This window comes from Trachypithecus francoisi, unplaced genomic scaffold (genome assembly GCF_009764315.1).
Source record: "Trachypithecus francoisi isolate TF-2019V2 unplaced genomic scaffold, Tfra_2.0 Lachesis_group10, whole genome shotgun sequence".
Classification (NCBI taxonomy): domain Eukaryota; kingdom Metazoa; phylum Chordata; class Mammalia; order Primates; family Cercopithecidae; genus Trachypithecus; species Trachypithecus francoisi.
The window spans coordinates 72,884,558-72,902,505 of NW_022681455.1; the positions used below are offsets into that span (position 1 = coordinate 72,884,558).

General features: G+C 34.1%; 1 protein-coding gene across 10 annotated transcripts in view; it reads left to right on the forward strand.

The window, feature by feature from the left end:
* Window positions 1-17,948, forward strand: part of MYO6 (myosin VI) — a 176,027-nt gene that overhangs the window by 98,317 nt on the left and 59,762 nt on the right. For all 10 annotated transcript variants that reach the window (XM_033217694.1, XM_033217696.1, XM_033217698.1 and 7 more), the window contains 5 exons: window positions 1,100-1,197; window positions 1,722-1,886; window positions 5,423-5,503; window positions 8,899-9,079; window positions 16,045-16,189. In XM_033217694.1, the coding sequence (XP_033073585.1) occupies window positions 1,100-1,197; window positions 1,722-1,886; window positions 5,423-5,503; window positions 8,899-9,079; window positions 16,045-16,189 (670 nt within the window). The remainder of the gene's footprint in view (window positions 1-1,099; window positions 1,198-1,721; window positions 1,887-5,422; window positions 5,504-8,898; window positions 9,080-16,044; window positions 16,190-17,948) is intronic.

A 17,948-nucleotide genomic window follows, 5' to 3' on the forward strand; every position in this document is an offset into this window, starting at 1 on the left:
TGTTTATTATAGGAAGAACATGCTTCATAAAAAACATTTTAACACTAAACATTATGAAGCACTTTAAGTTTGTTGACGTAGAATATGTGTGTAAGATTAACGCTAATTTGGTATGTGTATGATTGAGACTTAGGTGAGTATAAGAGTAGACTCTAATAACTCTTATCCAGTCATGATATGTGGATAGGTGATTATAAAATAACAGTGAAAATGTTATATTTGTTCATTAGGATTTTAAAACCTTTTATTCTGAGAACCTTTCTTAGGTAATTCTGTAAACTCTTAATATGTTAAATTTCACTGGATATACATGTAAAAATGTTAAATATGGAGACTATTAATATGTAAAATGTTTTAGATGTTTTAGAAAAGTAACTCAAATAATACAACCCTTGCCTATATTTTCTCACAAGAGGTTTGCTGTTTTATCTAATTACTTTTCTGGGCCTGATATACTTGATAAAACAGTGAAATTCTTAGGGAAAAAATTTTAAAGTCGAGTTGTATATTTTGTAACATAGTGGCTTAAACATTTAGTCGTATAACATTTACGTTTTCTTTTTATATTTTTGAGAAATTTTTCCATCTCCTGGACTTGAGTAATGCCTGAGCATAGTGGGTAGTCAATAAATATTTGTGGAATTTGGCATTACATGTGAATTCCTTCATGTTGGTTTTTTTTTTTTTTGAGATGGAGTCTTGCTCTTGTCGCCCAGGCTGGAGTGTAATGGTGTGACCTCGGCTCACTGCAACCTCCGCCTCCAAGGTTCAAGCAATTCTCCTGCCTCAATCTTCCAAGTAACTGGGATTACAGGCGTGTGCCACCATGCCCGGCTAATTTTTGTATTTTTTAGTAGAGATGGGGTTTCATCCTCTTGGCCCGGCTGGTCTCGAACTCCTAACCTCGTGATCCACCTGCCTTGGCCTCCCAAAGTGCTGGGATTACAGGCGTGAGCCACTGCGCCTGGCCCATGTTAATATTTTTTAGTGCATTTTTTTCTAGACATATATATTAACAAATGGAGATATACTATGCATATTTTGTTTTGTTCCGTCATGCTAATTTTTTGATTGATTTTTTTTTTTTGTTTCTCAATAGCTAACCCACTCCTAGAAGCCTTTGGAAATGCAAAGACCGTTCGCAACAATAACAGCAGTCGATTTGGGAAATTTGTAGAAATACATTTTAATGAAAAGGTAAGTGAGAGTAAGCTTTGGAATGATATTTTTGGGGAGTGTTTGTAAAAATGCAAGGGTCAGTTGGTGCTGTACTTGCACTTAATGGTAAATCCCTTTAAGTTTCATTGTTACTTTAGATGGTTGCAGGAATATACATGTCCACTACGACCATCTAAAAGCTCCTTTCACAATTTAAAGTCCAGATACTGATTTTGACTTCAGCATTGAGTATTACTGTATAGCTAGTCATGTAAGATATTCTAGCACCTGTGTTGAGGTACAGTGCAGGATCAATTGTGATTCTTCATTGGCTCAAAACTTATAGCAGGATTTGGGTAGAGACTTAAATGAGGATATTTAAAATGGTGACCATTATAAATACTCTATGCTTACATTTAGTTGTTTTTTCCCCTTTATTTGATGAATATTATAACCTCTTTGATAGACAAATGTGTATTAGAAAAGGTAAATAATTTAACATTGGTAAATTATACTTTAAGACTTTAAATGCAAAAACATATTTTCTCTGTTTTGTTTTTTAGAGCTCAGTTGTTGGAGGATTTGTTTCACATTATCTCCTAGAGAAATCTAGGATCTGTGTTCAAGGCAAAGAGGAAAGAAATTATCATATCTTTTATAGGTTGTGTGCTGGTGCTTCTGAAGATATTAGAGAAAAACTTCATTTGAGCTCACCAGATAATTTTCGGGTAGGTCGAAAGAAAAGAAATTTCATATAGCCAGGTGCAGTGGCTCATGCCTGTGATCCCAACACTTTGGGAGGCTGAGGCGGATGGATCGCTTGAGCCCAGGAGTTCAAGAGAAGCCTGGGCCATGTAGTGAGACCCTGTCTCAAAAAAATATATATAAAAAATTAGCTTGGCATGGTGACACTCACCTGTAGTTCCAGTTACTCGGAGGCTGAGGTGGGAGGATCACCTGAGCCCAGGAGGTTGAGACTGCAGTGAGCCATGATTGTGCCACTGCACTCCAGCCTGGGCAACAGAGCGAGACCCTGTCTCAAAGAAAAACAATTTTTTGTACAATTTTTGAAAACAGAATTGCCATCAAGCCTAAAACTTATTTTAGTGGATTTTGAAATGTACTTGTTGTGTGTATGTAACTTACATTGGATCAAGTATAACATGTTAGAATGACCACTGTACTGAGAAGATCTCTATTAAGGTGTACTGCTGAGTTTATAATATACTACTATATGAGGAGGCACATAATGGAATAGATAAAAGGATAGATGTTAAACCCTGTATCAATTTAAACTCAATTAGAAATTTATAATAGCTCTGTAATACTAGCTTTAAAGTTACCTTTGACTTACCTGTAAAAATGTTTGAACACTGAATATTAATAAAGGACACATTGTATTTCTTCACTTTAGCAACAAATATTTATTGCTTGCCCATTGGGTGCCACGCATTGGGCCAGGATTGCAAAGATAAATAATACCCAGTCCCTGCTCCTTACCCAGTCCCTGCTCCTGAGCAACTTAGAATGTGGTGGGAAGCACGCGTACACACACACACACACACACACACACACACACCCAAACCCCACACCCCCGAGAATTACAAGCCAAGGGAGTAGAGTTTCTAGGAGCGGTGAGGATGGTTAACACAATTTTCAGATTCTCAGGTTAGAAAACAGTGTCCTTGTATGGAGTATGGGAATGTTGTTTATACAAAGGAATGGAATTTGAGTAAGGAATGTCATTTGTATAGAGTTCCCCAGCTGATTCCGATAGTCTTTTTTGGTCAGAAACCCTCCATTTGAGAATCATAACACACATAATTATTGCTCTGTGGTTGTGTGTGTGTGTGTTTGCAGACAGCTTTTCTTTTACTTCAACCAATTTCTTTTATTGTGTATTTGCAAATTTTAGAAGTCTATTGTGTTAAAACGCTTTATAAATGTATCTGTATACTTCTAAAATGTCCAGTCTTTTCTAGAACTCTCCAAATTAATTGGAATTTGAAGTTAGTTGCCCACATTATCTTCATGAAAGTAAAGGAAGCATTTCTTTTTTACTATGGTTTTAAAAAAAGGAATAAATTACTAGGAACTACATGAAATATAATAATGATGATATGGTTTTGTCAATACTTATTTGACAGTAAAGTGATGTGACTATTCTGGCCTTAATCTAGCATTTCTTCCTGCTTGGAGGCTTGGGAGCATAGTATTTTTGGGTTTCAGAATATACAGCCTTTCCTGGTACAATGGCAGGCATCCTGAAAGGGCAGCTGTTGAAATTTATCTGGTCAGAGGGTTTCCTGCTTCTGCAGTGTGAACCAGGAGGCCTGATTTCCTTTCTTACAGGAAAGTCCTTGTGATGGTAAGAGGGAAAGTAGGGGAACAGCGTTGCATACATCTGCCATCTTGAATATTCCTCTCGTATGCCGGCACACACACACTACTATATCCACTTCCCCCAAATAATTCTGCCTTAAAGTGGCTTAAAAGTGTGTTACTGATTTCATCAGGTTTTTCTATAGTTTAGCCTGCTGGTTATAACTGAGAGATCAGGTTTTAAAAACAAAGGGGAAACATGCAATAGGTTGAACACTTCCAAAATTGTTGAATTTTTTTGGTCACTCTTCTATCAAAATTAGTATGTAAAGAATTGTAGATGTATACCTGCCTGAAAACATTTGTATTAATCACACATATACTTTAAAAAGTAAAAGGTTTAAAAATGTTTGCATTATTTAGACATTTCAAATATTTCTGCATATGTGTTATGGAGCCATTTGCTGTAATCATGGATAGATACTTGAATGTGAAGAAAGCGTGGATAGAATAAGAATAGATGGCAGGGATAGTGTTCTAGTTACAGAAAAACTGAAAGGACACATTTCTATCCAAGGTTGTAATATTAGGCCCCACTGCCCAATTGTACTTGACAAAACGATTGGAGTGAGTAGACAAAATGCTTGGTAGAAAAGAACATATTTGTCTTGGCTCTATATGTTTAAGCTATTATTCTGCTAAGTAAAAGAGCTCTTTATTTGAAACAGTCCATTGAAAATGCTTACCAACATTGTCTCTCCTCCCTTCTCTTTTATTTTTTTTTCACAAATATTCTAGGGTAGAAGAAAAGAAAAACCATGTATATAGTTGTCTTGTTTTTACTGTATTTTAGCATTTAATTATAATGGAGAAGGAATGATAGATGCATTCATTGTCTAAAATATTAAATTTATCCCCATATCATTCAAATTTGTTATAAATTTTTTTTGGTATATGTATGATGTGGTGTATTTAATCTGGGAATTCATGCCATGGTACAATAAAATCATAGTCACCTGATTTAAGAGAAGCTGAGATGTTTAAAAAACTTGTCCATCCTGTTCTCTGTGTACATCCTTCCTGATCAGATTTGCCCAATTCCATCTAAATGTCTTTAGGCTGTGTGTAATTTTCAGAAAAATGCAGTATTTTTAGTCTGCCATATAGCAAATATGTTCATTCACTTTTTATTAGAAACAGTTTTTAAATGAAGCAGGCTTTCAGTTGCAAGACTAATAAATGTGAGCAGTAGATTCTTGTTGATACTGATAGATATTCTTTTTTTGAACTGCTCCTCTTGTTCTGTATTTTGGAAGCATTTAGCTTTTGAAAGTCTTTGGTAAGCAAAGTAAATCATTGAAATAAGAAAACCTTAAATTATTTGATCCATAAAGCAAGTACTGTAATTTATGTACAGTCGTTGTTAGTTTTCAATAAATGTGAAAAGCATGTTTTAAAAAACTGACTCTAAAAATAAAAAATTAAGAAAATCAAGGATAGTATTTATCTTTCTTAACTTTTCAGAATTTAAAATATTGCTTGAAAAATTAAACTACAGTATGGGTTCTTACTTGAGATTCTACATATTTAGTAGGAAGTTGATTTTCATGATTTTATGCACTGTATTTAGATTTTTGATACTGAAAAGATATAAAATTGTTGCCCTTTAAAAGTAGAAAACCTTTATGTCATTGATTTTTATTTTAATCATTTTATTTAATCTCCTTTCAGAGATTAGGATTTTTAGTATTCCTGGTTTTATTAGTAGGAAGAAAATGTTTATAAAATATAGAAGTATTGATTTTAATGGCGAGATTAAACAGTACTCAAGTTGTGTTCAGAAATTCGTCATGGTTGGCACTATTTTATAAGTTGTGTTTCCTCCTGTATTATTTCCCTGTGGATCATATATGTTAATTATATTTAATTTGTTTTTTCATAGTATTTAAACCGAGGCTGCACTAGATACTTTGCTAACAAAGAAACGGACAAACAGATTTTGCAGAACCGCAAAAGTCCTGAGGTATAGTAGACCATTTTTCTTAAAATCTTTAATGTAAAAAAAAAAATCATACTGAAAGATTTGTTATAATTTTTATTTTGGAGCCCAAGTAAGAGTTCTGACTTTTAGGCTTATGGTTTAAAAAACTAAATATTCAAAAAAAAAAAAAAAAAACTAAATATTCATCTAAGTCTGTTTCACAGTGTAATACTTTATACCTCTTGTTGGTATCTAGTGAAGCAACAGGTTCTGTTCTTCCTGGTTGGGCATCACTGCACTGCTCTCCTCTCATTCTGTTTTCAAGCATGAAGGTATTAAATAGCCTAAGAATCAGTCTCTTCTAGCATTTTTGAAACTTACTCTTATGTTACCACTTGAGCTTAAGAATATGTCTTTTACAATTTATTGTCTATTTCAAGACTGAAGTGAGCCTTGATGTAGACAGTAAATAGATTAAGCATTCTTGGGAAGAAATGTTATAGGCTGGGCATGGTGGCTCACACCTGTAATCCCAGCACTTTGGGAGGCCAAGGCGGGAGGATCATTTGAAGCCAGGAGTTTGAGACCAGCCTGGGAAGCATAGTGAAACCCTATCTTTACAAAAAATAAAAAAAAATTAGCTGGGTGAGGTCATGTATGCCTGTAATTCTAGCTATTTGGGAGGCTGAAGTGGGAGGATTGCTTGAACCCTGGAGGTGGAGGCTGCAGTGAGCCATGATCATGCCATTGTACTCCAGCCTGGGCAACAGAATTAAAAATAAACAAAAAAAACCTGGTCAGGTGGAGTGGCTCACGCCTGTAATCCCAGCACTTTGGGAGGCTGAGGCGGGTGGATCATTTGAGTTCAGGAGTTCGAGACCAGGTCGGCCAACATGATGAGACCCTGTCTCTACTAAAAAATTAGAAGAATTAGCCAAGTGTGTTGGCATGTGCCTGTAATCCCAGCTACTCGGGAGGCTGAGGCAGGAGAATATCTTGAACCCAGGAGATGGAGGCTGTAGTAAGCAGAGATCGCGCCACTGTACTCCAGCCTGGGCGACAGAATGAGAATCTGTCTCAAAAAAAAAAAGCTTGTATATTATTGTAGTTCTGTTTAAAACATCATATTTATGTAATATATTATGGAAAATTTATATATTGGTTTCAGTAAATTATATTTCTAAGAATAATTAGATATAATTATACCATTAATTATTTATAAAACATTTTCTTAATCTAAAAATTTACAACTCTTCTAAATTTTAATATGCAGTGTTTAATAAGTGGTATTAAGTTGCATGTACTCAAGGGACTTAAATTATGAAATACTAAGGATTAATGATAGATACTTGTTAATGTTACTTTTATTAATTTTGTTAAAAATTTAAATTGAGTGAGCGAACAAGTTTTTGTAATAGTCAGTTTTTAATGCTTCTACATTTGTAAGCCCGATATTTTTGACTCCTCTTAAAATGGATGAGATGATCTATGTTTTTAGTATATTTATATAAAAGGATAGAAAGCAAATAAAATATTCCTTTATTTAAAATTCTAATCAGACAACCCTACAGTTAATTTTTGTTTAATTTGATATTTTATATATCATTATAGATATAGAATCTGAATTACAAACTATAAACTTTGTTATAGCCATGGTTGGTACTTTAAGAAGCAACATTAATATTTATTATGGTGTCTTTCTTTGTCTTGATAAGACTTTGTTTTTCTGAGATATCAAAATATAGTAGTTATATTCTTTTCACTAAGATAATGGAGGCCTTTCCTAGTGGGACATTGCAGCAGTTCTGAAGGGTGGGGGGAAGATAGAAATTTGATCATTTGCCATGGAAAAAAATGGAGTAGAGAGGAAGGAAAACTGAAGTTTACTCTCCAAAGAGTAGCGTGTCCTCTCCAAAGAAGAAAATTACCCTCTTATTCTAGAGTCAGTATACTCTGTCAGAAATCTTATTCGCATTGAGTGAGTGTGTGTTTATGTGTATAGTTAAATAATGGATTAATATGTTTAAATTACTTTTTATGTCTTCTTTACCAGGAGGATGAGGTGATCATTTTGACTAATTAAACCCTTTGCCCAGTTCCATCTGAATGTCTTTAGGTTGTGTGTAATTTTTAGAAAAATGCAGTATTTTTAGTCTGCCATACAGCAAATATGTTCATTAACTTTTGATTAGAAACAGTTTTTAAATGAAGCAATTCTTCTACTGCAAGACTAAAAATTCTGCATGATGTGTGTTTTTGCTGAACAGTTTTGGCTGCATGTGATTGTTTCCTTTGCTTCTTTTAAGAATAAATTGAATTTTATTGTCTTAGATATTTTCCAGAAATGTTGCACATTCGTAATTGAACATTTTAAATAATTTTGTGGAAAGACAATTACAGCTTGAGCTGGGAATCATTTGTTTACTGGGAGGAAAAAAAATCCGTCTCCGGGAGGCATCTTTAATGACCAGTTAATCGTGATCCTGTTACTTAATGTTAAATTATGTATTCACAAGTTCTGGAAAATTTCTAGTACAATCTTTTCGTGTCCAGTAACTTTTATGTTTCTCCTTCTAGTTTCTGCAGACCTGACTTACTTCTTCTTTTTTTCTTCTGAGTTGGTATAGAGTCTAACAAATGAGTACATTAGATGCAAGTTCTTTTAGGAGAGAAAACAAATTTTCGTCTCATTTTTTCTGAAATGTTTTAAGTCATTGTGTAAATTATTAGAGTAAGCATTGTGCTTACTAATATACTTAACTATATATATATGCATATAAAAGACTTTAAAAAAGAATTCTAAGGTATGAAAATTGTATCAACCTGCTCACTATTTACTACTACTTAATATTGGTGCAGTTGGTGGCAGTTAACCTAAAGGAGTGTCATACTAATTGTCACATTTAAATTTTTTATTGCACTTTTTAACTTAGTTTTTCTTTTTTCATTGACAAGAATAATGTATATTTATACCATACATTGGAGTACAATGTAATGTTTGATACATGTATACATTGTGGAATAATTAAATGAATATATTTATCATTACCTAATTAAAAAAAATCTGTAATATTGATACAAGTATTGATATTCCCTACTTTTCCACTGAATTTTTTATCTTTTTCTAATATCCTTGGATTATAAGACTTTAGAGTGAAAATTGTAATTTAATTGAAAAACATCTAATTCCATTATTTTAATTGCAATTTTTGCTGATAAGTGTAGATTCGCATGTAGTAAATAGAGAAATAGAAAAGAGAGATCCTGTGTATACTTTTCCTGGTCATTTAGTTTTTGAATGTTAGAATAGTGAAGATTTTCCCATTGACAGAATTTATTTTTGCGTGTTATATAGTGCATTAATTGACCTGGTGTAGTAGTTTTAGTGTACTTAAATAATGTAACAATCAGTTAATTGGTGTCGTCTTGTTTTGTAGTACCTTAAGGCAGGTTCTATGAAAGATCCTCTATTAGATGACCATGGTGATTTTATTAGAATGTGCACAGCTATGAAAAAAATTGGTTTGGATGATGAAGAAAAGCTTGATCTCTTCCGGGTAGTAGCTGGTGTCCTGCACCTTGGAAATATTGATTTTGAGGAAGCTGGCAGCACTTCAGGTTTGTTTTTTATTTTTTTAAGAGGAAAAAAATTAAATAGGATTTCTGTTATTTATTTGTAATATGAAAATTGGATCTGTTTATGAGTAGCTGCTTAAAAAATGCTTAAGAAATATCTAAAATATACTGGGTTACATGTTGAATCTCCCAAATGAAGACTGTTTCATTATCAGTAATTCTGATCAACAAATCAGTGAACAAATCAGTGATATTGCTTAGGAATAAACTTCTCATTTTTGAAGGATAAACAACTGATTATTTTATCCTGATAAATTTAGGGTAATTTTTAGTTAAATTTTCCAGTTATATTCACTTTTTAAAATTTCCAGTTATATTACACTTTTCCAATAGGTGAGGAGATTAATTCTCTATCATCTATTCAGGCATTTTTTTTTTTTTTTTTGAGGTGAAGTCTCAACTCTGTTGCCCAGGCTGGAGTGCAGTGGCGCGATCTTGGCTTACTGCAAGCTCCACCTCCCCGGTTCACACCATTCTCCTGCCTCAGCCTCCCGAGTAGCTGGGACTACAGGCGCCTGCCACCACGCCCGGCTAATTTTTTGTATTTTTAGTAGAGATGGAGTTTCATTGTGTTAGCCAGGATGGTCTCGATCTCCTGACCTCGTAATTCGCCCACCTCAGCCTCCCAAAGTGCTGGGATTACAAGCATGAGCCACCACGCCTGGCCAGCTATTAAGGCATTTTTGAAAATGTTCAGGATCATTGGATAAATTAATTAGGGCAATTTAATATATAAAAGCCCATGTACTTTATTAATGATAAATGAAAATTTTAATCTTATGCACATTGAAAAGAAAAGCAACTTTTCAACTCTAGTGTTTCAGTCTGTACATAAACAGTAGGACTTTACATAATTCGAAATTTGATCTGTGAATACAGGGAATGTCAAACTATGAACCATGGCCCAAATTTGGCCCACTGCCTGTTTTTTGTAAGTAAAATTTTATTGGAACGATGCCACATCCACTCATTTATGTGTGGTGTATACCAGCTTTTGTGCTAGTGTCAGAGTTTAGTTGCAACAGAGGCTATATGTCCTGCAAAGCCTAAACTATTTACTGTCTGGCCCTTTAGAGAAAAAGATTGTCAACCCCTATGTTAAGACATTATTGTAGGATCTTATACCAAGGATGAGTTAAGGAAAACCTACAGCACCATTTAATGTAGTAGTCAATAATGGGCTTTGGTGTTAGATCCCAGAGGCTCTCTGAGCCTTAGTTTCTTCAGTTGCAAAATTGAATAAACCGTGAGAAGGACTTTTAAAGTACAATCAGTAGCTAGTGTAACGCTAAAGGTTCTTGCCTTAGCCACGCCAAAGAATTGGTGTGGCAGCTGCCCGCGGTGAGTGATGGAGACAGGGGCCAAGAGAAAAAAAAGCTGTAGACTTTATTGAGCAGAGTGACAGTACAAAGCTTTCACAGCGTGGAAGGGGTCCCGAGTGGGTAGCCAGAGTTAGATTATGCAGTTGCCTTTTAAACTCTTTAAGGCAGGAAATACGTGCAGCGGGAAAATGTTACCAGAGCGAGAAACAAAGGCAGTAAATTATTTTATGATATGTTTTAGATTTTGAGGAAAACCGGAATTAAGTTTTATTTACTTTATGACCTTGCCGCAGCATGGCAAAGGAGACAGGATTTTATGGGACTTTAGGAAGTTTATAAGGAATTGGAATTAGGAGCATAGATAAGGCCGGCTGGTCACAGGAAAATGGGCATTTAACATTTCTTTTAGTTTCAGGGGAGGGGAAAGGGAAAGAGGACATAGGGAAGCTTACGGCAAAATTTTTGCTGTTTGTAGCTTTCTTGGGGAAGAAAACACATGCACAAATCCTGATGTTAGGAATATTTTAAGCACATATCTTTAATATTATTCATCCAGGACCAAAGTAAGTCCTGATGCAGGAAATGAGTGAGTTTCACAGCTTTCTGAGCCCCTACTCTACCCAGGAAGCCCAGCTGGCACCTCCTCTCACTAGCAATAATGTGCATACAGGAAAAGAGCACAAGAAAACAGGAAAAAAAAGAAGATTAAAAAAAGTGTTATATGCAGGTCCCTTCTTATTCTGTATGTCATCATAAACATCATAATTGTAATCTGTATATCATAAATGTAATGAGGTAGGGGATATTATCTCCATTTTACAAAAGTGGAACCTGTGTTGAAGTGATGCTTGTGGTTATTGATGAAGTTGTAGATGTGAGAGCTGGTTCTGCTCATGTCTGACTAACTCAGAGGCTTGTGATAATTGTCCCTTCTTTTTCCCAGGCCACTGAAATTTGTGTCTATGAATGAACAGACTAAAATAGTTGTCTTAATGATTTTCCGATTTAGTGTTCCGTAATGCTGTGAAGTCAATAATGTGAGATGCAACATAACATAGTGGATGGGAACATGTGCTCCTGATCCAGATGCTTTACCACATACTATCTGTGTGACCTTAGGCAGGGAACTTAGCCTTTTCATGTCTCAGTTTCCTCACTGTAAACTGAAGATAATAGTCCCTACCTCATGTTATAAAGAGGAATATCTGAGTTAAATATTTGTAAAATGATTTGAATACTTGTGTCTGGCACATAGTAATCATTATAAGTGCTTTAAATGAGTAAGTACAATTAAAATACAGATTGCTCCCAATTTAAAATGAAAAAAAATTCAAGCAAAATTAGGTATGTTCTTAATGTGCATTAAAATTTTTTATTGTTTTTTGAAGGATTGGAAGATTTGTTTTGAAAATATAATGAATGTTAGCATACATTTCATTTGCTCTCTAGCATTGTTATACCAAAGGAGCACATGTGGGAGATTCTAACACAAAAAAAACTTTACAATAATTAATACACACTTTAGAAATGTTGTTAGAAGTGATAAATGGCATCTTCACACCTCTTATTATTACCCTGTGGTAGAAGATGCAGTTGTATAGCGTATTGTAAGTGTTGCATGATCAAGTTAGTTGAAGAGTATGAAATGCCCAAAAGGTAATGCTATTTGCATTATCTTTTATTTTTCTTCTGTAACTTCCTTCTCTTGAAGGGAAAGTGAACAGAAGTTAAGGAAGTTTGGAAAGAGGCAGGGAATTAATAAGATTAATACATGATTAAATTAATTATTTTAAAAGCTAAGATTTTATATTTGTCTTCATCCTTCCTGTGACTCTTCCTATAGGTCCAAATGGTTTCTTTCTAATTAGAAGTGATTTCTTTTTTCCCTAGGGAGCTTAATTTGGCATGTCTTAGCAATTTGAAAAAAACTTGGTTTTGGCAGGGCACGGTGGTTCATGCCTGTCATCCCAGCATTTTGGGAGGCTGAGGCAGAAGAATTACTTGAGCTCAGAAATTTCAAGACCAGTCTGGGTGACATAGTGAGACCCCATAAAACAAAACAAAAGAAACCCAAAAAACAAAAAACAAAAAACCAAAAAAACCCCAAAACACACACACACACACACACACACACGCACAAAATAAATTAGCTGGGCATGGTGGTGCATGCCTGTAGTCCCAGCTACTTGGAAGGCTGAGGTGGAATGATTGAGCCCAGGAGGTCGAGGCTGCAGTGAGCCATGATTGCACCACTGCACTCCAGCCTGGGAGAGTGAGATCCTGTCTCCAAAAAAATTTGGTATTTTTATAATTATTCTACTGGAAAGATTATTCTCCAATAAGCACTTACAGGACTTTTAACTGTCATAAAGAAGTTAACTGTCATAAAGAAGTTAACTGTCATAAAACTGTTCTAACTGTCATAAAGAAGTTTTTGCATGATGAAAATGCGGAAAACACTTATTGGGACTGCCTGTGTTTTTAAAATTCCACATAACATAAAATGTTATTATAACAGCAAACTTTTAAAATATTTGAAGAAGTTCTTTTTTGGAAACAAATAATATGAAAACTTTACATGATAGTATTTTGCCTTTTAAGACTTACTAAAAATCCTGGGTTTTTTTTTTCCTTAGTCTTACATAATTTTTGGAGTTATGTAAGAAACTTTGCAATATAGTAAAAAAGAAGAAATATTTAAATGAATTATTTGATGGTTGGTTTTTTGAGAGCTATATAATTTTGGGCGATATGTATATGTATAGAACCTACACATGAGTAATAAGCACATTTTCATAGAATGAAACATTCAAAATATTCTCAAAGTATCTCTCTTTTTTCTTTTTTTCTTTTTTTGGTAGGAGCTTTATTGAGATCTAATTAATATACCATACAGTTCACTCAATTGAAATGTACATTTCAGTGGTTTTTAGTATTTTCAGAGTTGCGCAACCATCACCATAGATTTAGAACATTTCATCACCCCACAAAGAAACCCCATACCCATTAACAGTCACTCCTCATTGCCCACTTCTCTCAGCCCTAGGTGACCACTAATCTACTTCCTGTCTATAAATTAATTCTGGACATTTCATATAAATGGAATTATATAATATGTGGTCTTTTGTGATTGGCTTCTTTCACTTAGCATAGTGTTTTCAAGGTTAATCCATGTTATAGCATTTAGCAGTACTTCATTTTATTTTTATTGCCGAATAATATTTCATTGTATGGATATACTACATTTTGTTTATCCATTTGTCAGTTTCTAGACATTCGGGTTGTTTCCATTTTTTGGCTATTATGAATAATGCTGCCGAGAACATTTGTGGGCAAATTTGTGTTGGGATGTGTTTTCATTTCCCTTGAGTAAATACCTTGGAGTGGAATTGCTGAATCACATCATGGTAAACTCTGACCTTTTGAGGAACTGTCAGACTTTTTCAAAGTAGCTTTTCCACTTTACAGAGCTATTCTCATCAAAAGTGTATGAGGGTTTCATTTTCTCCATATCCTCACCAGTACTATGTGTATGCTTATAGCAATCATAGTGGGTGTGAAGTGTTACCTCTTTGTGGTTTTTATTTGCATTTTCCTGATGGCTCAAAATGCTGAGCATCTTTCTGTGTGCTTACTGACCATTTGTATATCTTTTTTGGAGAAGTGCCTATTGAGATTCTTTGCCCATTTATTAATTGGGTTGTCTTTTTATTACCAAGTTGTAAGAGTTTTAAAAATATATTGTAGGTACAAATCCTTTATCAGATATATAATTTGCAAATCTTTTCTCCCATTCTGTGTGTTATCTTTACTCATTTGGTAGTGTTCTTTGAAACTCAAATTTTTATTTCAGTGAAGCCTAATTTATCTGTTTTTTCTTTTATTGCTTGTGATTTTGGTATTATATCAAAGAAATGAAGATTCATACCTATGTTTTTTTCTAAGAGTTGAATAGCTTTAGCTCTTATATTTAAGTCTTTGATTCCATTTTGAATTAATTTTGTATATGGTGTGAGGAAGGGGTCCAGCTTCATTCTTTTGCATGTGGACATCCAGTTGTTCCAGTACTTTTATTAAAGAAGCTGTTCTTTCCTCAATGAATTGTCCCAACAACATATTATTATAAGGTCTCATTTTTCACATTTTTTTCTCATACATATTCTGAGATTGGTATGTTAAGTAACTTATGAATTTGTTGTAAAATTCTCATTATTTTCACACATTCTTTGTAGTTTTTAAGTTAGGTAGTCTTAGAATATATCATTTATTAATATTAATCTGAAAATATTTGGAAAATGTTACTTTTATTATAATACAAATAAATAAATACAAAGAATAGTTAATCTTTATCTAGTACTTTCTGTGTACCAGACGTTGTTCCAAGCACTTCACATACATAACCTTATTAATCTAAATAACAACCAAATAAAGTAGGTAAAGTAATTATCCCAGTTTTATGGACGAGGAAACTGAGCACAAAGAGAATAAGTAACTTATTCAAGGTCACATAGCTAGTAGTTGTAGAGCCTGATCAGCCCTGAGACTAAAGCACTGTCTTTCTTATAGTATTTTTTAAAACAGCCCTTATAAATAGAAATCTATAGATATGATGTACTAAGGCAAAAATGACCTGCCTGGCCGCCTTCTGCTGCAATATATCTTTTCCTCACATGCCCCTGCGCAAGCACACAAAAAATAAAATGGCACATGTGCAGGCTGGATGTGCCAGTGGCAGATTTCTCAAAATGCCCACATGGGTCAAGACCTAACTGCATTGCCTTTTTTTTTTTTTCTATTTTCTGCTCTGCAGTGTAAAGATACTGAAAATGTCAAAAAGACTTGCAGATACCCCTAAGGGTAACATTAATAAGGAAAAGAGGAAGTGTTTGTATGTATTGATCTCTAGCACAGAAAGTCAAGCTATTGGAGAAACTGGACAGTGGTATACATGTATATTAATGTGTATATGAAACATAAATGAATTTTGTGTTTAGAATTGAGCTCATCATGCAGATATTCCAGAATTGGAAAAAATCTAAAATCTGAAACATTTTTGGTCCCAAGCATTTCAGATAAGGGATACTCTACCTGTACAGGTAATAGTAATTGTCTCTGCACTCCCTTCAACCCACTTCAAAGCAATGTGAGTACATGCTTATTACGTATGCATAAACACATCCATAGACAGATATATACATCCAAATTGATCTATTCAGGTGCCTTACAGCGTTTGCACTAAAATCACTCCTTGAAATTTATTGGAGTCATATGAATTTTAATGATGAGATACTATATTTCTCTAAAGAGTTAATATATTAAAAAGGATTATAATCTATCATTAGTGTAGTTTGCTTATAGGGTCATAAAAAATGAAACAGTGGCAGTTTAATATTGATGTGCTTAAAGGATTATACCATGGACTTCCCCAAGGGAGGGTCATCTGTTGATCTTAGCAGTATGGGTGTTTGACAAGGATGGTGAAAAAGTGAGGTGGATTTAAGAGTTACAAATAAGCCTTGCCCATTATATAGTTTTTTGTAAGTGAAGTATAATTGTAAGAAATGGGTCTTGAAAATCTGGTTTATATAACACTTACTAATTTCAATTAAAATATATTTCCATTAGGTGGTTGTAATCTGAAGAATAAATCTGCTCAATCTTTGGAATGTTGTGCTGAATTGCTGGGTTTGGACCAAGATGATCTTCGAGTAAGTTTGACCACAAGAGTCATGCTAACAACAGCAGGGGGCACCAAAGGAACAGTTATAAAGTAAGTTCCTTAACTAATTGCGCAGCAAAAATTTTGCCTTTCGGTTTGTCAAGGAAAAACATAAGTTACATTACATTTAAAACCTGAGCTTGATAGATCAAAATTCTGTGCATCTCAGTGTAGTGATCCATCAAATAAATAAATGGAGTTTAACATAGCTCTTAAAGTTGTTCCTTGTTGATATTTGGAATTTATAAGGTAAGAGAGATGTACTTTTCTACAACTATGAAAATACGAGCTGATGATATAAATCAATATGTGACAGTTTTAGGCAACAGATCATTTTACTTTTTTTTTATGATAATAATGTTTACTAAAACTTGTATTAAGCAGATTTCACTTCAGCAAAATACTTAGCAAATGACACTTTCCTTATGTTTAGGATTCTTTATTTGGGAGGAATTACAAATGACAAGAAATAAGGGCTTAACCAAGATTTTAAAAATCAGTAACCAAGAACTTCTAGATTGTACCTGGATGTTTGTATACTTTTGTCTCCATGTCCTGTATTTTATATATTTTTGGTTTTGGTAATGTAGAATAAAATTGACATTCAGTCTTGTCATTCTGAGGCACTGCAGGATCTTCATTTGTGAAGGGAAAAAGACCCTTTATCTCTTACTAAATAAGACAGGCAGTGAGCTCTAGTGACATATTTCAGAAAAATTTGCAACAAATTTAAACAGGAAGAATTTTTTGTAAAAGCTTTTAGCCTCTCAGAAAATTGGCTACCTCTTACTCTTTTGAAAATTTTAGCAAGGTATGCTTAGCCTGATTCTTTGCTAAGCAAATTCAAAATTGTTCTTCTTATAAAGAAAAACTCTGGAAGAAGTTTGTAGAGCAGCACCCTACAGCCTGCAGTTACTTGGTTCCTTAGAGATATCTCTGTGGCCCAAGGGAAAGCCCATACATGTGCAGGTGGGTAGTTCTCAGGCCTTGCTTCCTCCGTTTTCCCATTTTCTCCTTATTCCAAAGCAGTTTTTTGTTGTTGTTTCTTTTTTTCAATCGATGCCATTCCAGAATCCAAAGTAGCTCTTTTTATATATTCTATGTATAGCGTGTCCACATGAAACTCACTTCAAGAAAGGGTTCAATTGCAGAAAACGTAAGTGAGAAATCACTGTTTAGAGAGGCTCAAGTATCAAGTGTCAGTCTGATCTGAATGACTTACAATTCTACTTACAAATTTGACTCTTTTTTTTTTTTCTTGGTGCTCCCTTGGTACCCCATGCTTATCTTTATGATAGTATTTAGCATGGTGTTTGGAAATTCTCTTCTGTGCAGTGTCTCTTCATCAGACTATCATTTTCTTGAGGACAATGGCTGTGTGTCTATACTTGGAACATTTAATACTGTTATACCATATAGTTAGTTATATTAAATAGTAGAATGGGACAGTTCAAATTTTAAGATGTAAACATTTTATCCTAAACAGTGTAAAGAAGTTACCAAGCTTTAAAGTTATCCTGAATTAAACACTGTTTCCTTTGCATTTAAGGAAAGCCAAAAGGAAGGTTATTCCTTTGAATAATTTTGGATGAATAATTCAGGATGTAAATTAAGGTCAAAATGATTTTTTAAGCCTAACTTTTTTTTAACCCGATAATAGACTTTTGATCTAATTTTAGGTAATTCCATTAGTTCTCTTGTAGCAGTTTTCTACTTAGCCCCATTTTGTCCTATTCTCCCACGACCTTTGGTATTTATTTTGTTCTCCCTGTGGGTATGTTTAGGTGCACTCTGACTGTGGTATCATTTT